Source organism: Phyllobates terribilis, unplaced genomic scaffold (genome assembly GCF_046119375.1).
Source record: "Phyllobates terribilis strain yellow unplaced genomic scaffold, ASM4611937v1 Scaffold_2__4_contigs__length_985480577, whole genome shotgun sequence".
NCBI classification, from domain to species: domain Eukaryota; kingdom Metazoa; phylum Chordata; class Amphibia; order Anura; family Dendrobatidae; genus Phyllobates; species Phyllobates terribilis.
In genome coordinates, this window is record NW_027362762.1 from 824,610,351 (window position 1) to 824,636,597 (window position 26,247).

Here is a 26,247-nt window from a genome sequence, read left to right on the forward strand (position 1 = left end):
TAAAAAAGAAATCATATCACGTGTTGGGATTTTATGCAGGAACAAAGCAAACTGAGACCTAACTTGAAGCTCCTGGGCTCCAATCAATAATACAGGTGCATCTCACTAAATTAGAATATCATCAAAAAGTTAATTTATTTCAGTTCTTCAATCTAAAAAGTGAAACTCATATATTATATAGAGTCATTACAAACAGAGTGATCTATTTCAAGTGTTTATTTCTGTTAATATTGATGATTATGGCTTACAGCCAATGAAAACACAAAAGTCATTATCTCAGTAAATTAGAATACTTTATAACAACAGCTTGAAAAATGTTTTTAAAATCTGAAATGTTGGCCTACTGAAATGTATGTTCAGTAAATGCGCTCAATACTTGGTCGGGGCTCCTTTTGCATCAATTACTGCATCAATGCGGCGTGGCATGGAGGCGATCAGCCTGTGGCACTGCTGAGGTGTTATGGAAGGCCAGGTTGCTTTGATAGCAGCCTTCAGCTCGTCTGCATTGTTGGGTCTGGGGTCTCTCATCTTCCTCTTGACAATACCCCATAGATTCGCTATAATAGATTCTCTATGGGGTTAAGGTCAGGCGAGTTTGCTGCCAATCAAGCACAATGATACTGTTGTGTAAACCAGGTATTGGTACTTTTGGCAGTGTGGACAGGTGCCAAGTCCTGCTGGAGAATGACATTTCCATCTCCAAAAACCTTGTCAGCAGAGGGAAGCATGATGTGCTCTAAAATTTCCTGGTAGACGGCTGCGCTGACTTTGGTCTTGATAAAACACAGTGGACCTACTCCAGCAGATGGCATGGCTCCTCAAACCATCACTGATTGTGGGAACTTCACTCTAGACCTCAAGCAGCATGGATTGTGGCCTCTCCACTCTTCCTCCAGACTCTGGGACCTTGACTTCCAAATGAAAATTGGAACTCTGGGACCTTGTGGAGTGTCAATGACTGCCTTCTGGACATCTGTCATGTCAGCAGTCTTCCCCGTGATTGTGGAGCCTACTGAAACAGACTAAGGGACCTTTTTAAACACTTAGGAAGCCTTTGCAGGTGTTTTTTGTTAATTATTCCAGTTTACTGAGATAATGACTTTTGTGTTTTCATTGGCTGTAAGCCACAATCATCAACATTAACAGAAATAAACTTTTGAAATAGATCACTCTGTTGGTCATGAAGCTATATAATATGAGTTTTACTTTTTGTATTGAAGAACTGAAATAAATTAACTTTTTGATGATATTCTAATTTAGTGAGATGCACCTGTATAAACTAGGGTCCCCAACCGACCATGGCCAGCCTATGATACAGGACACTTACGTGGCTTTTGGGCATGCGACCTCTGTGCCCATCAGACTTCACAATACATTAATAAATAGATATTTTAGACAGTGGCGTAACTCAGAGCTTGAGGGGCCCTACTGCAAAATCTCCCCGCAGAACCCCCAACTATGTTGAGGCTTTAATAGTAACAGTTTTTGGGCCTCTTAAACGCCACTATATATTTACACCCCTGCTTGTAGACCTGATGAGGCTGGTGTACTTACCTGATGTGGTTTCTTGCTTGATAATAAAATGTTATTAAAATGAACATTCAGAAAATACTAATTTCAATATCAAGAGGGAAAACTATAATACTGTAACTCAAGATCCAGGGGAGGACATACTGTATCATTGGTGCAACCTGTTTGGCAGCACAGGGGACCAAGAGGTCAGGGGCCCATTTCTACCTCCAAAGCAGATGCAATTTTGCATTTTTAGGAGCTCTAGCGCTGTAAAAGGGCTCATATATTGTTCTTGCACAGGGGCACTTTCTGTCTCTCCGCCAGTGCCAAGATCAATACATAATATGTAACGCCATTGTACTTACAGTATTTATCGTGGTATGGCCTCCAAATATAAACATGTCTCAGTGCATTAGCACAAATAGTGGTGGACTACATTTACCATTTGGTGGTCTCTACAATAAACCCCTGTAATCAGAGGAATCTGACATATATGTGGCATCTTGAGGTGGGCATCACATATTTACCTGCTGCCAGTTGCGATTAGAAGTTGGCTGTACTGAAGAAATGATCCATCCTTAAATTTCACCTTGGCTTCATCTGTGTTAATAGAAACAGCCTACGACATATAGCATGAAATGTACGGACTGGAGAACAGTGTGGGAAACAGATGTCATATAGCACTGGCAAATATCCTGTCTGGCCTAGTACATTTAATAGAAGCCACCTGCTTGACAGTGGAGAGATTCTTTATAGCAGTGCCTGTTTATTATGAATACATTGCTGATATTGGGAAGATCTGGAGTCAACATGTATTCCTCCCAATCATAGCATCTGTCATAACATTCAGTGCTATAGCATCTAGGTTTTATCTTGGAAAGGACGACATTCAATTATGGCATCAGTGCAATCATTTTCCCTTTGCATGTCTACATAGTGTATCTCAGCCAGTTGTGTGGGCTGGCCTCGTGGCAAAAATGTACTTTTAAAAGAGCTCTGCAATATTGGACTTTCCAGTGAAAAATATATTAATCATGTCCAGTAGGTGGCGGTAAAGTTACATCCATTATAAATGTGATCCGTGTAATAATATAATGACTATAGCAGTGCTGGACATAATACAATATGTGGCTGTGATAGGGTGGAGGACAATTTGGACACATTGCTAACATTGTTAAATATTGGTTGTTACTGTCAGATATATATATATATAGATATATATATTTCTTTTTTTATTTTATTTTTTTGCTACAAATTGCTACTGAGATGGCATATGGTTTCTGTTCCTGATTCTGGTTGTAGTAAGCTTAATCATAGCATAAGAAAAAAAAAAACAAGGTCCGCACACCTTTAGTATTAAAATAAGATATATGTGCACAAATACGCAATGTGGCCAATACACAAACATACTGTCACGGGTTTACCACGACAGAGAGGGGCCAGAAGATTGCAGCGTCTGATTTCATATACTCCTGCACTGATCAGAAGCACTTCTCCTTCATATTAAACGGTGCAGGTCTCCGCTAGCGCAGTGCAGGGGTTAATCTGTTCAGCTTTGAGTTTCTGGAGCTTCCCGCTAAGATGATCTCAGCTGTTCAGTATTGACCATACCCTCTCCCATATACAGTTAGGTCCATATATATTTGGACAGAGACAACATTTTTCTAATTTTGGTTCTTGACATTACCACAATGAATTTTAAACAAAACAATTCAGATGCAGTTGAAGTTCAGACTTTCAGCTTTCATTTGAGGGTATCCACATTAAAATTGGATGAAGGGTTTAGGAGTTTCAGCTCCTTAACATGTGCCACCCTGTTTTTAAAGGGACCAAAAGTAATTGGACAATTGACTCCAAGGCTATTTCATGGACAGGTGTGGGCAATCCCTTCGGTATGTCATTCTCAATTAAGCAGATAAAAGGCCTGGAGTTGATGTGAGGTGTGGTGCTTGCATTTGGAAGGTTTTGCTGTGAAGTAAACATGCGGTCAAAGGAGCTCTCCATGCAGGTGAAACAAGCCATCCTTAAGCTGCAAAAACAGAAAAAACCCATCCGAGAAATTGCTACAATATTAGGAGTGGCAAAATCTACAGTTTGGTACATCCTGAGAAAGAAAGAAAGCACTGGTGAACTCATCAATGCAAAGAGACCTGGGCTCCCACGGAAGACAACAGTGGTGGATGATCGCAGAATAATCTCTATGGTGAAGAGAAACCCCTTCACAACAGCCAACCAAGTGAACAACACTCTCCAGGAGGTAGGCGTATCAATATCCAAATCTACCATAAAGAGAAGACTGCATGAAAGTAAATACAGAGGGTTCACTGCACGGTGCAAGCCACACCTAAGCATCAAGAATAAAAAGGCTAGACTGGACTTTGCTAAAAAACATCTAAAAAAGCCAGCACAGTTCTGGAAGAACATTCTTTGGACAGATGAAACCAAGATCAACCTCTACCAGAATGATGGAAAGAGAAAAGTATGGCAAAGGCGTGGTACAGCTCATGATCCAAAGCATACCACATCATCTGTAAAACACGGCGGAGGCAGTGTGATGGCTTGGGCATGCATGGCTGCCAGTGGCACTGGGTCACTAGTGTTTATTGATGATGTGACACAGGACAGAAGCAGCCGAATGAATTCTGATGTATTCAGAGCCATACTGTGTGCTCAGATCCAACCAAGTGCAGCCAAACTGATTGGTCGTCGTTTCATACTACAGATGGACAATGATCCAAAACATAAAGCCAAAGCAACCCAGGAGTTTATTAAAGCAAAGAAGTGGAATATTCTTGAATGGCCCAGTCAGTCACCCGATCTCAACCCAATTGAGCATGCATTTCACTTGTTAAAGACTAAACTTCAGACAGAAAGGCCCACAAACAAACAGCAACTGAAAACCACTGCAGTGAAGGCCTGGCAGAGCATCAAAAAGGAGGAAACACAGCGTCTGGTGATGTCCATGAGTTCAAGACTTCAGACAGTCATTGCCAACAAAGGGTTTTCAACCAAGTACTAGAAGTAAAAATTTTATTTACAATTATTTAATCTGTCCAATTAATTTTGGTCCCTTTAAAAACAGGGTGGCACATGTTAAGGAGCTGAAACTCCTAAACCCTTCATCCAATTTTAATGTGGATACCCTCAAATGAAAGCTGAAACTCTGAACTTCAACTGTATCTGAATTGTTTTGTTTAAAATTCATTGTGGTAATGTCTAGAACCAAAATTAGAAAAATGTTGTCTCTGTCCAAATATATATGGACCTAACTGTATATATATATATACACATATCCTAAGTGTGAAACTGCACAATATATATAAAAAGAAAGCGCAGCAGCACTCCATTATGGCCAAGATACATAAAGACAATAAAAACATTTGATCTAAACTGTGTTATTACTCAGTAAGCTTTACTTACAAAAATTGGAGGTTCTTAGCGCATAAATTGGCCAATTCATGTGTGCCCATCAACCGCTCCAAGGTGACCTCCCGTCTGATGGGTTCTACTCTGCCTACATGCCTCTCTTGGGCTACAAGCCTACAAATCTGGACAAAACATGTCACTTCTGGTCTAAAACATCTACAATTTAAATGGGCTGGTAGAACAGAATATACATCACCTGCTGGTTAAATGGGAGGAGTGCAAGGTCAGTTTAGATCAAATATTTTTATTGTCTTTATGTATCTTGGCCATAATGGAGTGCTGCTGCGCTTTCTTTTTATATATTTTGTGCAGTTTCTGCAGCTAGCACCTGTTCACACTTAGGATGTGTTGGTCAGTTTTCCTATTACATATTACTACAGGAGGTGGTAACAGCCTCCTGTTTGACCTTGCACTCCTCCCATTTAACCAGCAGGTGATGTATATTCTATTCTACCAGTCCATTTGGCCAAAATACAAACAAATATAGACACTATGCGTCAGCACACTATGATTAATTTATCTAATTAATTAAGGTTTTAATTACGAGCTGTTCTTGATTTTCTTTCACTTCTCCATGCAGATGAGGTTGGTTTGGCACATGGACAGGTAGGACATTAGTGATAGTTACCATCCATATTTAGGTACACCTTGATGTGGTTAGATGGCTTTTGCACTCTTTGATCAAAAATCAATAACTAAGTAACTTACGTTTTTAAAGTTTACAGCAATAGTGGATGGAGTTCACGTGTTCATTAATTGCAGTGTGCCGACACATTGTGTATGTATATGTTTAATCATAGCAAAAGAATTACAGGTCTGATTGTACAATGAGTTTTGGTAGAATTCCGAAATCTGGAATAATAACATTTCCTTTTGCACAACTATAAATAGTCATTTGTTGTATTTTATCTCTTAGAAGTCCTCTGTGTGCCCCTTTGAGTGTTATAATTCCTCTTTTGGTCCCTTATAATGCACCTATTGTAAGCTTAAAATAATAATGTTGCAATGGCCCATTTATAAAGTATTAATTCATCAATTGCCTCCTTATGAAGAAATAATGGCCTGAGTGCCCTCTTCTAAAGTATTAATGCCACAAGTGCCTCTTTATAAAATAATAGAAAGCAGAAGATTCTACTAATCTTTTAGTAAAGAAGTGGTGAAAAAAGAACAATTTTTTCATGTTTAATTTTTACAGCAATAGAAAATGACCTGACAAAAAGATTCTTCAGGTCAGTATCCGAGTTGGTGAGAATCGGCCAGGTCAGTAAACTATGGCAGTAGGATGACAGCCCTGAGAACCGCCCCGTACCGGACGGTATTCCCAACTCTTATTTGGATTAGACAGCTTGATGCAATGCCATTGTTGCCGTGTGACATACATATGACATCGCACCAGGCCAGACAATCAAGGTCTCTGACCCTACTTTGTGCTAATGTCAGATGGGGCAGCAAAAAAGTGGTGATGGACTTCTTTTAAACGTTAGGTCATTTTCTGATGACACATTCCTTTTCAAGGTAACCTGTCACCTGTCAGTCCAGCTATTGCTGCCTTCTCTCAGGGCAGCATAAAAGAGAGACATATATACACACACACATACATACAGAGAGAGAGAAAAAGAGAAAGAAAAAGAGAGCGCGGGGAGAGAGAGAAAAGAGAGCGGGGAGAGAGAGAAAAAGAGCAAGAAGAGAGAAAGTGGGGAGAGAGAAAAACAGAGCGGGGAGAGAGAAAGAGAGAAAAAGAGAGCAAGGAGAGAGAAAAAGAGAGCAAGGAGAGAGAAAAAGAGAGCAAGGAGAGAGAAAAAGAGAGCAAGGAGAGAAAGAAAAAGAAAAAAAGAGAGCAGGGAAAGAGAGAAAAAAAGAGCGGTGTGGTAAAGCGACTTGCTTGACTCTCACACAGGCAGACACAGGAAACACGTCTCGGGTTAACTTCCTGCAGGTTTATTAAGATATGGCATAAACCACAGCAGGGTTCCACAAAATAAACATGGCCTCTCTGGGATAAGAAAAACAAAAAGATAAAGTACAGTACAGTCCATAAGCGAGCAGGGTTTCGCCCGCTCTGGGTAGCACATTAAGGTTTCGCCACAAAGTCCTTCTGTGGAGCTCTCTGGCTTCTACACACACAGTCTGGAGACTGCCTTCTTCAGACCGCACCAGAGAAAAAAAAACAGTGACTGAATATTTAACTTCCCAAGCCACACCCTTGAGGTGGAGATATGGTGAATGACCTCCCACTCATCACAATGTCATTCACAAAAAAACACTCCCTTTTAAAATGGTGGTTTAACCCCCCCCAACACATAACATGCTGGAGAAAACTTCTAGGTTTAGTTCACTGAAGCTAGTAGCCGCAGTGAAACATATCTCCCCTCACATATATCACCAGTGACTGTTACTTTATAAAGTAATAATCCCTTAGTACCCCCTTATAAATAATGCCCCCTGTGGATGCTAATATAGGTGAGAGTGGCAGTCTCCTGAGGACATGCCAGCGACTCGCACATCAGGGGCCCACAAGTCATTGATAGTGACTATAAACAATGCCAGTTAGGGTCCCCTATACATAATAGTATCACCAAAGTGTTGTGGTATTATCTGTGGTGGCCTAATGCAAAAACAATTACCTGTTTTTCTGTCCATACTTCAAGATCATGCTCTTTGTAAAATTCTATAGGACGCAGATATATTTCGACAGCCTTTGAATTCATTGCCTGGAAGAATAAAGGAAATTTTAACAAAGAAGCTTTTTCACACAGGGCCCTGTAGGTTTGGATTCCTCTTTCCCTTAATAATAAAGACCTTCATTTAAAAACTGCATTTTGTGTTTACTTGTTTTATCTTTGTCTAATATTTAAATTTGTCTTGTGATCTGAAACATTTAAGTGTGACAAACATGCAAAAGAATAAGAAATCAGGAAGGAGGCAAACACTTTTTCACACCACTGCATGTTAAGGGGAAAGTGCACACCCCATCACACCATAACTTTTCGCAGAACATTTCAGGGTAATCTCATACTACAGACCTTGCTGAGTTTGGTCCTGTCATATGGGATGTGCTTTTCTCGTGTCAGCAGGACAATCCTTCCCGTGTAACCTTCCTGGCGAAGAGTCTCAGCACATACCAAGGCAGCAGGGCCTACGGAAAGATGAACGGAGGAAAATCAGAAAATACTTTATACATCTTCTATTTGGATGGAAGGAAAACCCGATGAGGTCATTGGCATTAAATTCAGGCCATTTGTTAAAGGAACATTCATCCAGACATCAGCATTTCACTGTAAGGACACACAAGTATTATTCATCTATAAAGTGTTGAAGATCATGGAGCTTTTAGGGAAGCAGAAAAGTAATTTAGCAACAGCACTAACATTAGTAGACTTGAGCAAATGGCCTTAGTAGAATTTAATGATTGTCTACTATCCACATTGTCAGGAAGTCTCCCAAAAATAGGTTATATCTTGTAGAAGTAGAGTAAGAATTTCTCCCTCTAAAACTAATACCAGTCACCACTAGGGGGAGCTTGATGCATATACATTTATAATGCTTTCATTGACTTTAACCCTTTCAAGGTTGGGCCACTTTTTTGTTGTTTTGCTTTTGTTTTGTTTTTTCCTCCTCTTCTTTCAAGAGCTATAACTTTTTGAACTTTGTATCAACACAGACGTATGAGGGCTTGATTTTTGGAGAGACCAGTTGTAGTTTTGAGCCAAAAAATTCAATTCAAAATAGAATATACTGAAAAATGGAAAAAAGATTTTCAGTAACAAAAGTGATGAAAAAAAGAACAATTTTCTCATGTTACATTTTTACAGCAATAGAAAATGACCCGACAAAAAGATCGTTCAGGTCAATATCCGAGTTAGTGAGAATCGGTTAGGTCAGTAAACTATGACAGTAGCATGGGAGCCCTGAGAACCACCCCGTACTGGATGGTATCACCTGCTCTTATTTGGATTAGACTGCCCCATGCGACGCCATTCTTGCCGTGTGACAAACATAGGACATCGCACCAGGCCGGAAAATCAGAGTCTCTGATCCTATTTTATGCTGCTCTCAGATGGGGCAGCAAAAACATGGCGATGGATTCCTTTTAAACATTAGGTCATTTTCTGATGACACATTCCTTTTCAAGGTAACCTGTCAGTCCAGCTATTGCTGCCTTCTATCAGGGCAACATAAAAGAGAGACATATATACACACACACACACATACATACAGAGAGAGAGAAAGAAAGAGAGAGAGAGAGAAAATGAAAAAGAGTGGGGGAGGAGCGAAAGAGAAAGAAAGAGCGAAAGAGAAAAGGAAAGAGCGGTGAACGAGAGAGAAAGAGAAAAAGAGAGCAGAGAGAAAGAAAGAGAAAAAGAGCAGGGAGAGAGAAAAAAAGACAAGAGAGCGAGGAGAGCGAGAGAAAGAAAAGAGCGAGAAGAGAGATAAAGAGAAAAGAGAGCGAGGAGAGAGAGAAAGAAAAGAGAGCGAGGAGAGAGAGAAAGAGAAAAGAGCGAGGAGCGAGAAAAAGAGCGGGGAGAGAAAGAAAAAGAGAGCGAGGCGAGAGAGAGAGAAAAAAAGAGCGGGGAGAGAAAGAAAAAAAGAGCAGGGAGAGAGCGAGCAGGGAGAGAGAAAAAGAGCGGGAGGAGAGAGAAAGCAAAAAAAAGAGCGGGGAGACAGAAAGAGAGCAGGGAGAGAGAGAGAAAGAGCAAGAAGAGAAAAAGAGAGCGGGGAGAAAGAGAAAAAGAGAGCGGGGAGAAAGAGAAAAAGAAAGCGGGGAGAAAGAGAAAAAGAAAGCGGGGAGAAAGAGAAAAAGAAAGCGGGGAGAAAGAGAAAAAGAAAGCGGGGAGAAAGAGAAAAAGAAAGCGGGGAGAAAGAGAAAAAGAAAGCGGGGAGAAAGAGAAAAAGAAAGCGGGGAGAAAGAGAAAAAGAAAGCGGGGAGAAAGAGAAAAAGAAAGCGGGGAGAAAGAGAAAAAGAAAGCGGGGAGAAAGAGAAAAAGAAAGCGGGGAGAGAGAAAGAAAGCGGGGAGAGAGAAAGAAAGCGGGGAGAGAGAAAGAAAGCGGGGAGAGAGAAAGAAAGCGGGGAGAGAGAAAGAGTGGGGAGAGAGAAAGAAAGCGGGGAGAGAGAAAGAAAGCGGGGAGAGAGAAAGAAAGCGGGGAGAGAGAAAGAAAGCGGGGAGAGAGAAAGAGTGGGGAGAGAGAAAGAGTGGGGAGAGAGAAAGAGTGGGGAGAGAGAAAGAGTGGGGAGAGAGAAAGAGTGGGGAGAGAGAAAGAGTGGGGAGAGAGAAAGAGTGGGGAGAGAGAAAGAGTGGGGAGAGAGAAAGAGTGGGGAGAGAGAAAGAGTGGGGAGAGAGAAAGAGTGGGGAGAGAGAAAGAGTGGGGAGAGAGAAAGAGTGGGGAGAGAGAAAGAGTGGGGAGAGAGAAAGAGTGGGGAGAGAGAAAGAGTGGGGAGAGAGAAAGAGTGGGGAGAGAGAAAGAGTGGGGAGAGAGAAAGAGTGGGGAGAGAGAAAGAGTGGGGAGAGAGAAAGAGTGGGGAGAGAGAAAGAGTGGGGAGAGAGAAAGAGTGGGGAGAGAGAAAGAGTGGGGAGAGAGAAAGAGTGGGGAGAGAGAAAGAGTGGGGAGAGAGAAAGAGTGGGGAGAGAGAAAGAGTGGGGAGAGAGAAAGAGTGGGGAGAGAGAAAGAGTGGGGAGAGAGAAAGAGTGGGGAGAGAGAAAGAGTGGGGAGAGAGAAAGAGTGGGGAGAGAGAAAGAGCGGGAAGAGAAAAAGAGCAAAAAAAAAAGTGGGGAGAAAGAAAAAGAGCGGGAAGAGAGAAAAAAAAGCGGGGAATGAGAGAGAAAGAAAAGGAGCAGGGAGAGAAAGATAAAAAGAAAGAGCGGAGAACGAAAGTGAGAGTGAGTGGGGAGAGAGAGAAAGAAAAAGTGAGCGGGGAGAGAGAAAAAAAGAGCGGGGAGAAAGAGAAAAAGAAAGCAGGGAGAAAGAGTGGGGAGAGAGAAAGAGAGCGGGAAGAGAAAAAGAGCAAAAAAGAGCAGGGAGAAAGAAAGAGCGGGAAGAGAGAAAAAGAAAGCAGGGAGAAAGAGCGGGGAAAGAAAAAAAGAGAGCGGGGAGAAAGAAAAAGAGAAAAAGAAAAAGAAAGCAGGGAGAAAGAAAAAGAAAGCAGGGAGAAAGAGCAGGGAGAGAGAAAGAGCGGGGAGAGAGAAAGAGCGGGGAGAGAGAAAGAGCGGGGAGAGAGAAAGAGCGGGGAGAGAGAAAGAGCGGGGAGAGAGAAAGAGCGGGGAGAGAGAAAGAGCGGGGAGAGAGAAAGAGCGGGGAGAGAGAAAGAGCGGGGAGAGAGAAAGAGCGGGGAGAGAGAAAGAGCGGGGAGAGAGAAAGAGCGGGGAGAGAGAAAGAGCGGGGAGAGAGAAAGAGCGGGGAGAGAGAAAGAGCGGGGAGAGAGAAAGAGCGGGGAGAGAGAAAGAGCGGGGAGAGAGAAAGAGCGGGGAGAGAGAAAGAGCGGGGAGAGAGAAAGAGCAAAAAAAAAAGTGGGGAGAAAGAAAAAGAGCGGGAAGAGAGAAAAAAAAGCGGGGAATGAGAGAGAAAGAAAAGGAGCAGGGAGAGAAAGATAAAAAGAAAGAGCGGAGAACGAAAGTGAGAGTGAGTGGGGAGAGAGAGAAAGAAAAAGTGAGCGGGGAGAGAGAAAAAAAGAGCGGGGAGAAAGAGAAAAAGAAAGCAGGGAGAAAGAGTGGGGAGAGAGAAAGAGCGGGGAGAGAAAAAGAGCAAAAAAGGGCGGGGAAAAAGAAAAAGAGGGGGGAGAGAGAATAAGAAAGCAGGGAGAAAAAAAAAGAGCGGGGAATGAGAAAGAAAGAAAAAGAGCAGGGAGAGAGAGAACAAAAGTGAGAGTGAGTGGGGAGAGAGAGAAAGAAAGAAAAAGTGAGCGGGGAGAGAGAAAGAGCAGGGAATGAGAGAGAAAGAGAAAAAGAGAGCGGGGAAAGAAAGAAAAGAGCGGGGAGAGAGAAAAAGAGCGGGAGGAGAGAGAAAGCAAAAAAAGAGCTGGAGGAGAGAGAAAGCGGAAAAAAGAGCGGGAGGAGAGAGAAAGCGGAAAAAAGAGCGGGGAGACAGAAAGAGAGCGGGGAGAGAGAGAAAGAGCAAGAAGAGAAAAAGAGAGCAGGGAGAAAGAAAAAGAAAGCGGGGAGAAAGAGAAAAAGAAAGCGGGGAGAAAGAGAAAAAGAAAGCAGGGAGAAAGAGAAAAAGAAAGCAGGGAGAAAGAAAAAGAAAGCAGGGAGAAAGAAAAAGAAAGCAGGGAGAAAGAAAAAGAAAGCAGGGAGAAAGAGCGGGGTGAGAGAGAGTGGGGAGAGAGAGAGTGGGGAGAGAGAGAGTGGGGAGAGAGAGAGTGGGGAGAGAGAGAGTGGGGAGAGAGAGAGTGGGGAGAGAGAGAGAGAGTGGGGAGAGAGAGAGTGGGGAGAGAGAGAGTGGGGAGAGAGAGAGTGGGGAGAGAGAAAGAGCGGGAAGAGAAAAAGCAAAAAAAAAAGTGGGGAGAAAGAAAAAGAGTGGGGAGAGAAAAAGAGTGGGGAGAGAGAAAGAGTGGGGGGAGAGAAAGAGTGGGGAGAGAGAAAGAGTGGGGAGAGAGAAAGAGTGGGGAGAGAGAAAGAGTGGGGAGAGAGAAAGAGTGGGGAGAGAGAAAGAGTGGGGAGAGAGAAAGAGTGGGGAGAGAGAAAGAGTGGGGAGAGAGAAAGAGTGGGGAGAGAGAAAGAGTGGGGAGAGAGAAAGAGTGGGGAGAGAGAAAGAGTGGGGAGAGAGAAAGAGTGGGGAGAGAGAAAGAGTGGGGAGAGAGAAAGAGTGGGGAGAGAGAAAGAGTGGGGAGAGAGAAAGAGTGGGGAGAGAGAAAGAGAGCGGGAAGAGAAAAAGAGCAAAAAAAAGTGGGGAGAAAGAAAAAGAGCGGGAAGAGAGAAAAAAAAGCGGGGAATGAGAGAGAAAGAAAAGGAGCAGGGAGAGAAAGATAAAAAGAAAGAGCGGAGAACGAAAGTGAGAGTGAGTGGGGAGAGAGAGAAAGAAAAAGTGAGCGGGGAGAGAGAAAAAGAGATCGGGGAGAAAGAGAAAAAGAAAGCAGGGAGAAAGAGTGGGGAGAGAGAGAGCAAAAAAGAGCGGGAAGAGAGAAAAAGAAAGCAGGGAGAAAGAGCGGGGAAAGAAAAAAAGAGAGCGGGGAGAGAGAAAAAGAGCAGGGAATGAGAGAGAAAGAAAAAGAGAGCGGGGAGAGAAAGAAAGAAAACAGCGGGGAACGAGATAAAAAGAGAGCGGGGACAGAGAAAAAGAGTGGGGAGAGAAAGAGGGGAAAGAGAAAAAGAGCGGGGAGAGAAAGAAAGAGAGCGGGAAGAGAGAGAAAGAAAAAGAGCGGGGAGAGAGAGAAAGAGAAAAAGAGCGAGCAGAGAGAGAAAAGAGCGGGGAGAGAGAGAGAGAAAAAGTGCTGGGAGTGAGAAAGAGAGAGCGGGGAGAGAGAGAGAAAGAGAAAAAGAGAGTGGGAAGTGAGAGAGAAGAGAGCGGGGAGAGAGAAAGAGAAAAAGAGCGGGGAGTGAGAAAGAAGAGAGCGGGGAAAGAGAGAAAGAAAAAGAGCGGGGAGAGAGCGAAAAGAGAGCGGGGAGAGAGAAAAGAGCGGGGAGAGAGAAAAAAGAGAGCGGGGAGAGAGAAAAGAGAGCGGGGAGAGAAAAAAAAGAGCGGGGAGAGAAAAAAAAGAGCGGGGAGAGAGAGAAAAGTGCGGGGAGAGAGAGAAAAGAGTGCGGGGAGAGAGAGAAAAGAGTGCGGGGAGAGAGAGAAAAGAGTGCGGGGAGAGAGAGAAAAGAGTGCGGGGAGAGAGAGAAAAGAGTGCGGGGAGAGAGAGAAAAGAGTGCGGGGAGAGAGAGAAAAGAGAGCGGGCAGAGAAAGAGAAAAGAGAGCGGGAAGAGAGAAACAGAGAAAAGAGAGAGCGGAGAGAGAGAGAAGGAGAAAAACAGCGGGGAGAGAGAGAGAGAAAGAGAGAAAAAGAGAAAGAAGATTAATGATACTTTGTCATAAAAGTGTGAAAAACAATATCGTTCCCCCAACATTGGCGCACACTGTATTTACCTGCTCCAATCATCACAACAGTGCTTCTGTCTCCAGTACAGCGGCTGCTCATGGATTTTATTCGCTTAGCGCTCTCTAATTCCTGCAATTAAATACGTAATTAATTGGCCTAATTCACATATGAATACTGAATGCAGGACAACCTAACATATGAAGGTATTTGATTTTTTTTTACCCCTTTACTGGTGACAATACACACTCTGCCATTCTCCACTTTGACCTTTAGATAAGAGAAAAAAAACAACAGAATTATGAATCAAATACTCCCAGCATATACCGTACACATGTTTTGCCCTAACCAGCTTTATCTAGTGGCACACAAAATTGAACCAACATGCAGTATAGGTTCCATTGTGCCCACCATAAGAGAATTGTATCTAAGGGGTTATATTAAAGGAGCTGTACTCCCCCTTGTAAAATAAAAACATACACTCATCTTCCACACTGCGACCGTTCCAGCGATGTCGGTGCCGGGTTTCTCAGGGTTCGCGTGACATTACAATGTCCTTTAAGGTCTCAGTGTTTTTCGCGTACACAAAAAAATGGTATCGATAGAATCAGTGGTTGGTCCGTGTCTCATCAGTGTTTTTCACATATGAATAAATCAATAAATTCTACAGCTTCTTCTAGCCTTGCATTGTTAATCATAGATGTTGTACAGATGCCATCCGTGCGCTGTACGTGTTTTTCATAGACCCCTAGACTTTTATTACCCCTTTTCATCTGTGATACCGGCAAAACATGGACATGTGAATAGCACCACAGACCAGAATTAAACATGGACGTGAGGCCCAAAATACAATTTAAACTTAATTTAATAAGAAAATATATTGGCAGTAAGGGCAGGTATTGCAGCAGGGGAGATAGCATTTAGGATTAGAGCATACTACGTATTACAATTAATCGGCTGTACGTTTTATTATTAGCTTGCTACTGCAACCAAATCATTCAGTGTTTGCAGAGTTAATTACATTATACGTCTGTGTAAATTGTAAATTGTTTTACAATAATTACCTTAAAGCAGGGTAGGCTGTCCAGCCCAGGAAATTCTTCTATATCACCGTTCTTTACATTAAAACAGGCACCGTGCCAGGGACAACGGACTCTATCCCCCACCAGAACCCCTGAAATTCAATAGACCATTTATACATCAATTTCACTATAAACTCATGTTTTTATCTTATGTCCATCATATGGCACCATCATATTCCATAGAGCGGTACAGAAATGATGTGCTATATTAGGGACAGCGACTGATGTGAGTAATATTGGTCTCACACCCTAGGGAAAATGTTAGAGGATTAACCTAGAATTATATTGTTGGAGGCTGGGAGAACACAAAAGTGCTTGAAGGAAACCCAAGCAAACGCACTCAATGCAGCTTGGTCAGATATCAAGCCAGGACCCCAAGGCTGGTCCCAGAGATTGACCTTATCTATCAGACATTTATAGCATATCATGTGGATGGAAATACGTCTTTAAAGGGAACTTGTCATCTGATTATGCTGCACAAACCGCGGGCAGCCTGAATCAGAGCCTGGCTACATACTTGCAGTTGGGTATATTTTTCTCTGAAGAGCCATAGCGTTTTAGAGAGTATATATTTTAAAGATCCGGTTAGGGACCATAGCCAGAGAAGAGACTAGTCTGGCGCTGCCCCTGGCTGGCTTTTCCCATCGCCGCTGCCACTGATTGAGAAGTCCTTCACCATGGGAGGGACTGGTCAATCATCTCCTCTAGTAGGCTGGGAATAGCTGTCCGGGGGCGCACCAGCCAGACTAGTCTCATCTCTGGCTATGGTCCCGGGCCTGATCTTTAAAGTATATACTCTTTGAAACGCTGTAACACTTCAGAAAAAAATATACCCAACTGCAAGCATGTAGCCAGGCTCTGATTCAGGCTGCCCGCGGTTTGGGAAGCATAAATCAGATTACAGGTTCCCTTTAAGTTCCTCTGGTGATAGTGTAAGGATGGTGGACTGTGCTGCAGAGTTCCTACCCCTGAAGACACCAATCGTGTTGTGTGTGAATAGTGTCCTGTGTCTTTGTATATATTGTGTCATGTGAATTGTGTTGTAATGTAAGATAAGTAAAGCTAGTAATGTACAGTATAGGGAGTATAGTGTAGGACATAATGCATAAGATAGGTAGTATAGGGATAGATAGTTGATAGTAGTTTAGGTAATGACATTAGGGTAAGATAGTGTTAATGTTTGGGACTAGCCCATAGTTAGAGGAGCTTAGTGTTAGGTCAAGTGACTGCTTCCTGGAGTTAGTGAATTTGTGTTTGGAGTGTCAAGTGAGCAGTGCTGTCAAAAGAGGTGATCCATAGAAATGGAGAAGAAGTGACTGGCTAGTCATAGTGGCCTTCCGGAGAAGGGTTTATGGATAGGGTGCAGAGTCACAAACCCCCGAGAGTGCAAAACCGAAGGTAATGGGCCTAAACAGGACTGAGTTCGTGGGACTAGTGGGGGCCCTGAGCGGTAGATCCAGGGCGCCAGTAGTGGAAAAAATAGGATGTGGAATCGCTGAGCGAGTAGAGAGACTCGCTGATCAAGACTGGGGCTAAAGCTGGGTTGTGGCAACGTAGGACGAAACAGTGTGTCTGTAAAGCCCTGGAGTAGAACTACAGAGAAAGGATACGGTGTGAGGGGAAAAGGTTTTACACCGTAGAGGAAACATCCATAAGACTTTGTACCCACTGTCCCTTGTAACCTTTGCCAAGTTATCGTTCAGTAAAGACTGTTTGAAAGATGGTCTCCTTTATTGAACTGTAGAACCTATGGCCCTGGTTAGCCAGCACCACTAGCTGCATGCAGGGTGCACAGGCGTGATGCCCTCATACCACAAGTCCACACAATTAGCCAGGATCCGCACTTTCATGTAGCGCACCAGGGCATAAAAGGAGATGAGTGCCTCGCCGCAGCTACCGCCCTGCGCCGCGCTACAGCAGCAGCTGCTGTGGTGGATACATTTTATGTAAAATGCTGCTAAATATGTGGGTGCTATGAAAAACTAACACAAATAATACACAATTCAGAATATAGTACATTTTTTACCTTTACTTAGCGGTGCACCATAGTGGGAGCACTTGTTTCCCACAGCACTGAATACCCCATTATTCCTCACTAAGAGAATTGATTGCCCTTGAACTTCAAACTCTCGCATCCTGGAAAATGACACAATATAATATGGTGACTTATCGCACTCAAGGAAAACAGAATGCTATCTGCAATATGTCAAGATTTTAGGCATTAACCATTACAAATATCCTAAGGGAACCGCACAGCATTCAATGTGTTGTCTGCATGGCCCTTTGATGGCAATTCTTTATGATATTAAAGTGAACCTGTCACGTGAAGAAACGCTACTAACCTGAAGATAAAGGGTTAATGCGCAGGTAAATAGCGTTTTGAACCTGCCCAACGCCAACACGTAGACCCCCGCTGCCAAGAGGAAATTAACTTTATTCCGGCAGTGTTCGGGTTTCAGTCACGGGAACGGCTCCGATGCGGTTTCACCCCTGGCACTGACTGATACCTCGCTCGGCATTAGACCCGGCTGTCAGTCAGTGCCGGGAGCGCGGTTACAGCTGCCGCTCCGTATACACAGAATGAACCCCGCCGGAGCCACCTCCGTGACTAAAACCTGATCGCTATACAGCTCTATTGACCAATAAAATGAAAACGTTATGGATCTCAGATAATGGCGACACAATCAAACCTTTTTTTTTTTCAAATTTCCGGGGGTTTTTTATCACAAAAATAGAAAATAACTGAATAAGTTTGTCATGAACGTAATCGTAGTGATAAGTAGAATCATATTGTGAGGTCATTTAGGTCACACAATGTACCCTGTAAAAACAATTCCCAAAAAACAATGTCAGAATTGTGGGTTTTTCTTAAATTCACCGCACTTGGAATTTTTTTCCCCTTTCCAGTACAGTATATGATAAAATGAATGGTGTCATTCAAAAGTACAACTTGTCCCACAAAAAAAAAACAAGCCCTCATGTGTCTATGTGGACAGAAATATAAAAAAAGTTATTGCTCTTGAAAGGAGGGGAGGAAAAATTGAAAATGCAAAAACGGAAATTGACCACATAGGGAAGGGGTTATTGGGGTGTACTTGATTTTTCACACTCTGATTCTGCATTGTGACCTGATTTTTGTTAAATAACGGGACGATGTACCGTAATTTGTCATGTTTTGTTGTCCATCTGAGGTTGTATGAAGATTATAAGACTTTCAAAGGACCAGATTGTTTTATTATGTGTTGAGACAAAATCATAGCATCGTGTGTACTTAACTTTTCTTATGACTTTGAAGGTATTTTAATTAATTACTTAGGTTTTAGATGCGCTTGATCAATAAGGATGATTACAAATATGTAAGTAGCCTTTAATTTAATAACTCAATAACAATAGTAACTTTTATTTTTCGGCTTACTCTCCATCTTTCATATCCAAGTCCTTGCACAGTTCTTGAGTAATCATCTCGTTTCCGTTCATAGCGATTTTATTTTCAGTTCCTGCAATAAAGAACAACATTACACATTTTTCAGCAGTAAAAATAACCTAGAAATTGCCATTCAGACTTTTCTTACACATTATTCACATTCTGAATGACTAAACGGCTCCATATACACATTTCTACAGCAGAAACATGATATGAGAAGCGATTATATATGTATATATTGTAGCTGGAAACATACTGTAACATTTCCATTTATGCTATCAAGATTTCTTGCAAACCAGTGACACAGGAAATACTATTATAATGGTATATTTTGTATTTAAAAGTTGCCTATCTTGCCATATATATTACAGTTTTTCACTTTAACCCCTTCTTGGCAGAAGACACAAATAAACATCTTGGGCCAGGGTCCACAAGTGAGGAGGGGGCACAGCAGCTGAGCTCCCTCCACACACGGTAAATGCCTGCTGATCAGCTGCAACAGTAACGCAACAACGTCATGTCACCCACCAGGAACAGCAGCACTGATATTGCTGGAACGGCTCTGCTGCGAGAGGGGAATAATCATACTTTTTATTTCTAAGGGACCCGGAATTCATTAAGTAGAGGTTGTCCAGTAGTGACCAAACCCCTTACCGCTTTGTAGGCTGGCTTCACACATTGCAAACGTATGAATCGCAACGCACACGAAAAAGCGTTGCAGAAGCGCACCATAAGATGAACATAATGCACAGCACTGTCAAAACGACATTGCTGTGCACATGTTCCATCTTATATCACTTTTAATTGCTTCTGGGTTTGGAAACGCTGAAGCGATTAAAAAAAACCGCATGCTCATTCTTCTACTTCTTTACTCATACTTCACAACAGAGTAAAAGTTGCGAACAACGGAACCGGCACAAGAACAACGGCTAGACTGCTGGCGAAGCTGATTCAGGAAAATGAAAGCTGGCGTTTTGCAGAATCGGCTTTGCATGGGAAAACTTGGGGTCCGTGACTTAAGGGGTTATTCTCAAGTTGTCTTGAGCAGCCTAAAACTCTGCAAACGCCTTAGTTCCTGGCTTCTGGCAGGGTGGGCACTCCTCCTTGAGTGACAGTTCCTAATGAAAATGTGTTCATTAAAAAAAAACAACTGTCCAGCATCCTACTGAGTAAACATGGCTCCCTCTGATATTGACATGACCTAACTCTCCAAATACATAAAAAAAAAATGTCAGCAGGTTTTTGCTATGTAATCTGAGATTAGTGTAAGGAGATGGACATATTGCCATGTTTCCCCTTAAAAACATCAGTGCTGTGTACAATGTGAAGTGTAAAGGTGTATAATGTCATGCGTCATTGTGAGGGTGAGGTGTATTGTGAATTCTGTTGTGGTGTATTGTAATATTTGCACTGTACTGGAGGAAGCTGAGTTCTGCCCAGCAACAGTGAGTACACTGAGTTAAGTTTTAGGACTAGCCCACAGAGCGAGGGGCGATGTAGAAGGATCAGAGAGGACTTCCTGGTAGTGACTCAGACATGGCCTAGCTTGCAGCTAGAGCAGACGTTTGGTCTGAGTGCTCAGCAAGTCCGCATGCAGTGGGTGTCTATTGCAAGAGAGAAAGGAGATCGGGGCAGAGATAGCATGATCCTAAGGAACAGACCCAAAGCAGAGAGAGCATTACAGAGATGCAGAGAGAAGGACAGTGCCTCTCTGACCAGAGTGACCAAATGAGAAGGGTTGGGAGAAAGTACGCCTAGCAGCACGGCCTCAAGTAGCTCACAGCTCTTAAAGGTAATGGGCCAGGACAGAACAGAACGTGAGAAAGTGAGTGCCTCAGGCGTGAGTTCTCGAAGCGTCAGAGAGCTTGAAGATGAGCTCGGCCATACTGACAAACCCACTCCTGTACAAGGAGATTCAGACGCGGAACCGCAGGAAGAAAATTACTTTTACAAACTGTACTGTGGTGCCAAGCTGCGTGGTGGTGGTGAAGGAAACGAGACCAGTGGAGGCAGGAATGTGTGAGGCTGAGGAAGTAACGAGACTGTGTATTGAGATGCTGAAGAAACGTGTGAAAAATTTTGTACCCGCTATCCTGTGTACATAGTTGTCATGCAATGGCTGTTTAGTAAAGCAATGTTTGTTAAGAACTGGTGATCTTCTTTCATGAACTGGTTAACATTAGGTCCTGGCAAACCAGCTTCATCAGTTACATGGGGCCTGTACGGGCGTACCGCCCTACGACAGAAGTCCACACACCCAGCCAGGACCCCTACTTTCATGTAACGTGCCAGGACGCAGGAGATGAGTACCTTGCCAACGGGTACCGCCACGGGCCACGATACAGCAACATGATGTAGGGGCAGAGAGCCTGATTCCAGTGACGTGTCACTTATTGGGCTGTGTTGCGGTTTCAAGAAAATCATTGTTTTATCAGCAGGAGATTGGCACTACAGGAGAAGGTGTGTTGTGCCTTCTAGTCAACTGCTCTGTGTAACCCTGCAACTACCAATTAGCAGCTTTTTTCCATAGAAAGCAGCCCATCAGTGTTGTGAGTGGGGTATCATAATTCATTGCTCTGCAATTAGAGCACTGCTAAATCTACAGCAAAGAAAACAGTGATTGTATTAAAATGACAGCATGCAGACAAGTAAGTGACACATCACTGGAATCCGGGTCTCTGCCCCTACATTATGCTGCTCTCACATTATGTTGCTGCTTTTACATAGTTTAACATGGTAACAGATTCCCTTTAAGACTCTCCTTGCTCATCCAGGATATCGCTGTCCCATTTTATTAGTTAGCTTTTTCTATTTTTCCCTCTCCTACTTCTTTCCAATCCAAACAACTTCCAAGTTTTATTATTACCATATCAACTTTTAATTGCGTTTTTTTCACTCTTTTAAAACCAACTTAGACCATTTCTAGATGTTAGTCCATCCAGTTACTGATTCTTCATGTTACATAAGACAATAATGACACTGCCGCCTTGTGAATTGCATCTTTTATCCTAAAAAATAAGAACACCAAAATAGAATTGAAAATCCCCAACTGGCTCTCAGGGTGGTTATATTTGGCCCCCGACACCAGATCTGCCACCCCTATGTGGGGCCATTATTCTGTATGGAGGACTATGTGAGGCCCATTATACTGTATGGAGAACTATGTGGGGCCATTATTCTATATGGAGGACTATGTGAGGCCCATTATACTGTATGGAGAACTATGTGAGGCCCATTATTATGTATGGAGGACTATGTGAGGCCCATTATACTGTATACTGGTTGGCCCATGACTTTGTCCAAGTTTTTCATTTTGGCCCTCTGTGTGTTTAAGTTTGACATCCCTGTCCTAAGGGGACTAACAAATACAGTAAAAAGTTAAGTTTTAAAAAATATGAAAAAACTAAAAACAAAGCTAAAAGTTCAAATCTGCCCCCTTTTCCCCCCAATGAAAAATAAAGCTAATAATTGTTTTTTTAAAAATACACATATGTGGTATCATCTTGTCCATAAGAGTCTGATCTATCAAAATAAAAAATTAATTAACCCAATCAGGAAAAAACACCGTAAACAGAAAAAAAATTAAAAATGCCAAAGTCGCAGTTTTTGGTGGCCGCAATACCACAAATGCTGAAAGGAGTGATCAAAAGGTCACATTGAACACTAAATGGTATCAATAAAAATGATGTCTCGGTCCCACAAAAAAGAAGCCCTCACAAAACTGCGGAAAAGAGAAAACGTTACGGGTCTCAGGAAATTTCCGATTTTTTTTCCAACACTAAAATAATAATAAAAAAAAAATGTTTCTTTCCCATTTTCCACTACACTATGTGGTAAAATGAATGGTGTCATTACCCTAAAACCTTTCTGGGCTCCCTGATCTCTTATTTCAGCTCCAGCATGTAATGGGAAGAGATAGGGTATTAGTTACATGTCAGACAAATGCTGTTCATGACACCAGTGAGTGAAAGGTTTCAGATGTTGACGCTCCGGGCTTTCCCGCATTGTCTATCAGGCCAGTGACACAGCAGAAAGTTGTATAAAAGGCTGCTGCTCACATATCACATACTAGTCCCCACCTAAATGGCCAAACAGAGGTGCAGCGGCTGGGATATCTGCTCTGCTGATAGAGTAGACTGGCAGATAATGAAATTATAATTACTACAAAACGCTTAAGGAAGGAGGGCACGGGTGTTTAAATAAGAGTATGTTCACACATAGTGGATACGCCCGGAAAATCCAAAAGAAGAATCAATCCATAGAGTATTACAGTACCAGATAAGTAGATAAAATCTTAGCAAATCTCAACCAAAAAAGCTGCATAAAAAAAAAAAAAAATCTGTATATGATTTATACAGAAATTGACCTGCAGATTTTACATTTTCAAATAATAGGTTTTCACTGTGTATTTCACCTTTTGCATTGCATAGGCTAAAACCTGCTTCACAGCACATCCGCATGTTGCTAATCCACAATTTTTCCACTGAATTTACATTCTCTCAAACTTTCATTGCAAAGATTTAGGACGTGTTTACATGATGCAATTATGCTGCTTGTTTTTTTCTGAAATAGCGGTAACAGTGGTTTAGCACAATTTAGAAAAATCACAATAAAATAATGCAACGCGACTGCATCTTGTGAACCCCGAGGCCAAGTTCCTACATTGAGTATTTGGTGTGTTTGTGATACTGGGTATTTTTGCAGGACCAAAAAAAAACAAAAAAACACAGCGCATTCCAGTGTCAATGGGATGTCTATAAATCTCACGCCCAATATGCTTTTTCTTTTTTCATGCTGCAGAAAGTGACCTGCAGTGCGATTTGAAAAAATCTGCAACATGTCAATTTCTCTTACATTAAATATGCATTTTATTTGGAGATTATCCCCTAATGAGATAAGGAAAATCCACAGATAAATTCATATATGTTTTTATTGCAGTTCCGCAATGGCACTTGAATTCAAGTTAAAGGGGTGGTCCAAAGGCAAAGTACGGTAATTTTCATTCTCAATCCCTATGTATTTAGTGCGATAATGTAAACTATTTTCTAATATACTTGCATTAAAAATTCCCTACCCTTCCCTCACTACACTAACTGTTTTTTATTTTTTTTCCTATGTTGCTTTTGATGGCACTTAGTTTGAAAATCCCAGTGCATGCTGGGATACGCAAACAAATTGTGTCATCAGGGGGCAGAGGCTGCTGTCACTGCCACAGCTCCCCCTGAAATAAATTGGCTTCAGTGACGCTCGTTTCAGTGGCTGGGCTACTGCCTGCATGCTGTGCACAATGACAGCGCGCACTTTGTCGGCGGCTCAGATAAGCAATAACGAGCCAGCAACAGAGCAGTGTCAGAATACCGGAGTGCAGAGACCAGCGCCACCCCATGTTTGGATTTCAAAGGAGTCTATGAGTTTTGCTACATTCAGCAACACTGAGGTATTTCTGTAAATAGAACAAGTGACCAGACGATCGCAGGTTCAATTATCCTAAGGCACACTTGTCAAACTCCGGCCGTGGGCCAAATCTGGCCCTCAGGGTGGTGATATTTGGCCCCGACACCAGATCTGCCACCCCTATGTGGGGCCATTATTCTGTATGGAGGACTATGTGAGGCCCATTATACTGTATGGAGGACTATGTGAGGCCCATTATACTGTATGGAAGACTATGTGAAGCCCATTATTCTGTATGGAGGACTATGTGAGGCCCATTATTCCGTATAGAGGACTATGTGAGGCCCATTATTCCGTATGGAGGACTATGTGGGGCCATTATTCTGTATGGAGGACTATGTGGGGCCATTATTCTGTATGGAGGACTATGTGGGGCCCATTATTCTGTATGGAGGACTATGTGGGGCCCATTATACTGTATGGAAGACTATGTGAGGCCCATTATTCTGTATGGAGGACTATGTGAGGCCCATTATTCTGTATGGAGTACTATGTGAGGCCCATTATTCTGTATGGAGGACTATGTGAGGCCCATTATACTGTATGGAGGACTATGTGAGGCCCATTATACTGTATGGAAGACTATGTGAGGCCCATTATTCTGTATGGAGGACTATGTGAGGCCCATTATTCTGTATGGAGTACTATGTGAGGCCCATTATTCTGTATGGAGGACTATGTGAGGCCCATTATACTGTATGGAGGACTATGTGAGGCCCATTATACTGTATGGAAGACTATGTGAGGCCCATTATTCTGTATGGAGGACTATGTGAGGCCCATTATTCTGTATGGAGGACTATGTGAGGCCCATTATTCCGTATAGAGGACTATGTGAGGCCCATTATTCCGTATGGAGGACTATGTGGGGCCATTATTCTGTATGGAGGACTATGTGGGGCCCATTATACTGTATGGAGGACTATGTGAGGCCCATTATACTGTATGGAAGACTATGTGAGGCCCATTATTCTGTATGGAAGACTATGTGAGGCCCCTTATTCCGTATGGAGGACTATGTGAGGCCCATTATTCCGTATGGAGGACGATGTGGGGCCATTATTCTGTATGGAGGACTATGTGGGGCCCATTATACTGTATGGAGGATTATGTGAGGCCCATTATTCTGTATAGAGGACTATGTGGGGCTCATTATATTGTATACTGGTTGGCCCGTGACTTTGTCCAAGTTTTTTATTTTGGCCCTCTGTGTGTTTAAGTTTGACATCCCTGTCCAAAGGGGACTAACAAATATTTTTTTAAAACTTACAATAAAAAGTTATGAAACAACTAAAAAGAAACAAAAGTTCAAATCAACCCCCTTTTTTCCCCCCAATTAAAAATAAAGATAATAATTAAAAAAAAAAATACACATATGTGGTATCATCATGTCCATAAGAGTCTGATCTATCAAAATAAAAAATTAATTAACCCAATCAGGAAAAAACACCGTAAACAGAAAAAAAATTAAAAATGCCAAAGGTGAAGTTTTTGGTGGCCGCAATACCACAAATGCTGAAAGGAGTGATCAAAATGTCACATTGAACACTAAATGGTATCAATAAAAATGATGTCTCGGTCCCACAAAAAATAAGGCCTCAAAACTGCGGAAAAGAGAAAACGTTACGGGTCTCAGGAAATGGCGACACAATCAAAAACATTGTTTTTCTAAATTTGCGATTTTTTTTCCAACATTAAATAATAATAAAAAAAATTGTTTCTTTCCCATTTTCCAGTACACTATGTGGTAAAATGAATGGTGTCATTCTGAAGTACAACTCACCCAGCAAAAAAAAAAAAAAAAAAAGGTCTTCATACTTCTATAAGGAGAGAAATATAAAAAAGTTACGGCTCTTGGAAGGAGGGACGGGAAAAATGAAAATGCCAATGCGTAAATGTGCACATGGACAAATGCATCTCAATGCAGCAGTTCAGATAGTCGATGTGTAAAAAAAATGGATGCCATACTGACACCATCTGTTTGGCTTCTGTTTTTAACAGATCCATTGGGCTTATTAAAATTGGAAACTATATTTGGCTTTATATATTTTTTTTAATTGTTAATGTCTTAAAATGGATGTCATACAGATGTGAAAAATGGGAAAAAATCAAAAATCATCCATTGTTTTTCAGATGACTTTTTCATTCACAGATCCATGTGTCACAATCTCAGTATGGACCGGACTGACTTTGGGTCTAATGTACCGGACTGACGTTGGGTCTATGCCGATGAGGGTGTTGAGTTCGGATCAGGAGACTCGCAGCTGGTCTGTGAATCACGGGCTGTGGCACACAGATGTGGAAATGTAGCATTTGGCCACATTCACACATTCAGTATTGGG

At 42.3% G+C, this 26,247-nt stretch overlaps 1 protein-coding gene across 6 annotated transcripts in view; it reads right to left on the bottom strand.

The window, feature by feature from the left end:
- LOC141231475 (apoptosis-inducing factor 3-like) overlaps positions 1 to 26,247 on the bottom strand; it is a 170,681-nt gene that overhangs the window by 72,743 nt on the left and 71,691 nt on the right. For 4 of the 6 annotated variants that reach the window (XR_012297859.1, XR_012297862.1, XM_073667704.1 and 1 more), the window contains exons 2-9: positions 18,443 to 18,524; positions 17,054 to 17,163; positions 15,010 to 15,119; positions 14,171 to 14,215; positions 13,996 to 14,077; positions 7,962 to 8,074; positions 7,563 to 7,649; positions 2,040 to 2,131 (exon numbers count right to left, since the gene is read on the bottom strand). Coding sequence is in view for 4 of the 6 variants with exons in the window: in XM_073667704.1 (XP_073523805.1) it covers positions 2,040 to 2,131; positions 7,563 to 7,649; positions 7,962 to 8,074; positions 13,996 to 14,077; positions 14,171 to 14,215; positions 15,010 to 15,119; positions 17,054 to 17,163; positions 18,443 to 18,504 (701 nt within the window). In the remaining 2 variants the exon portion in view is untranslated. Of the gene's footprint in view, positions 1 to 2,039; positions 2,132 to 7,562; positions 7,650 to 7,961; positions 8,075 to 13,995; positions 14,078 to 14,170; positions 14,216 to 15,009; positions 15,120 to 17,053; positions 17,164 to 18,442; positions 18,559 to 26,247 lie in introns of those variants that run through there. The other 2 variants (XM_073667696.1, XM_073667695.1) reach the window with 1 other exon arrangement.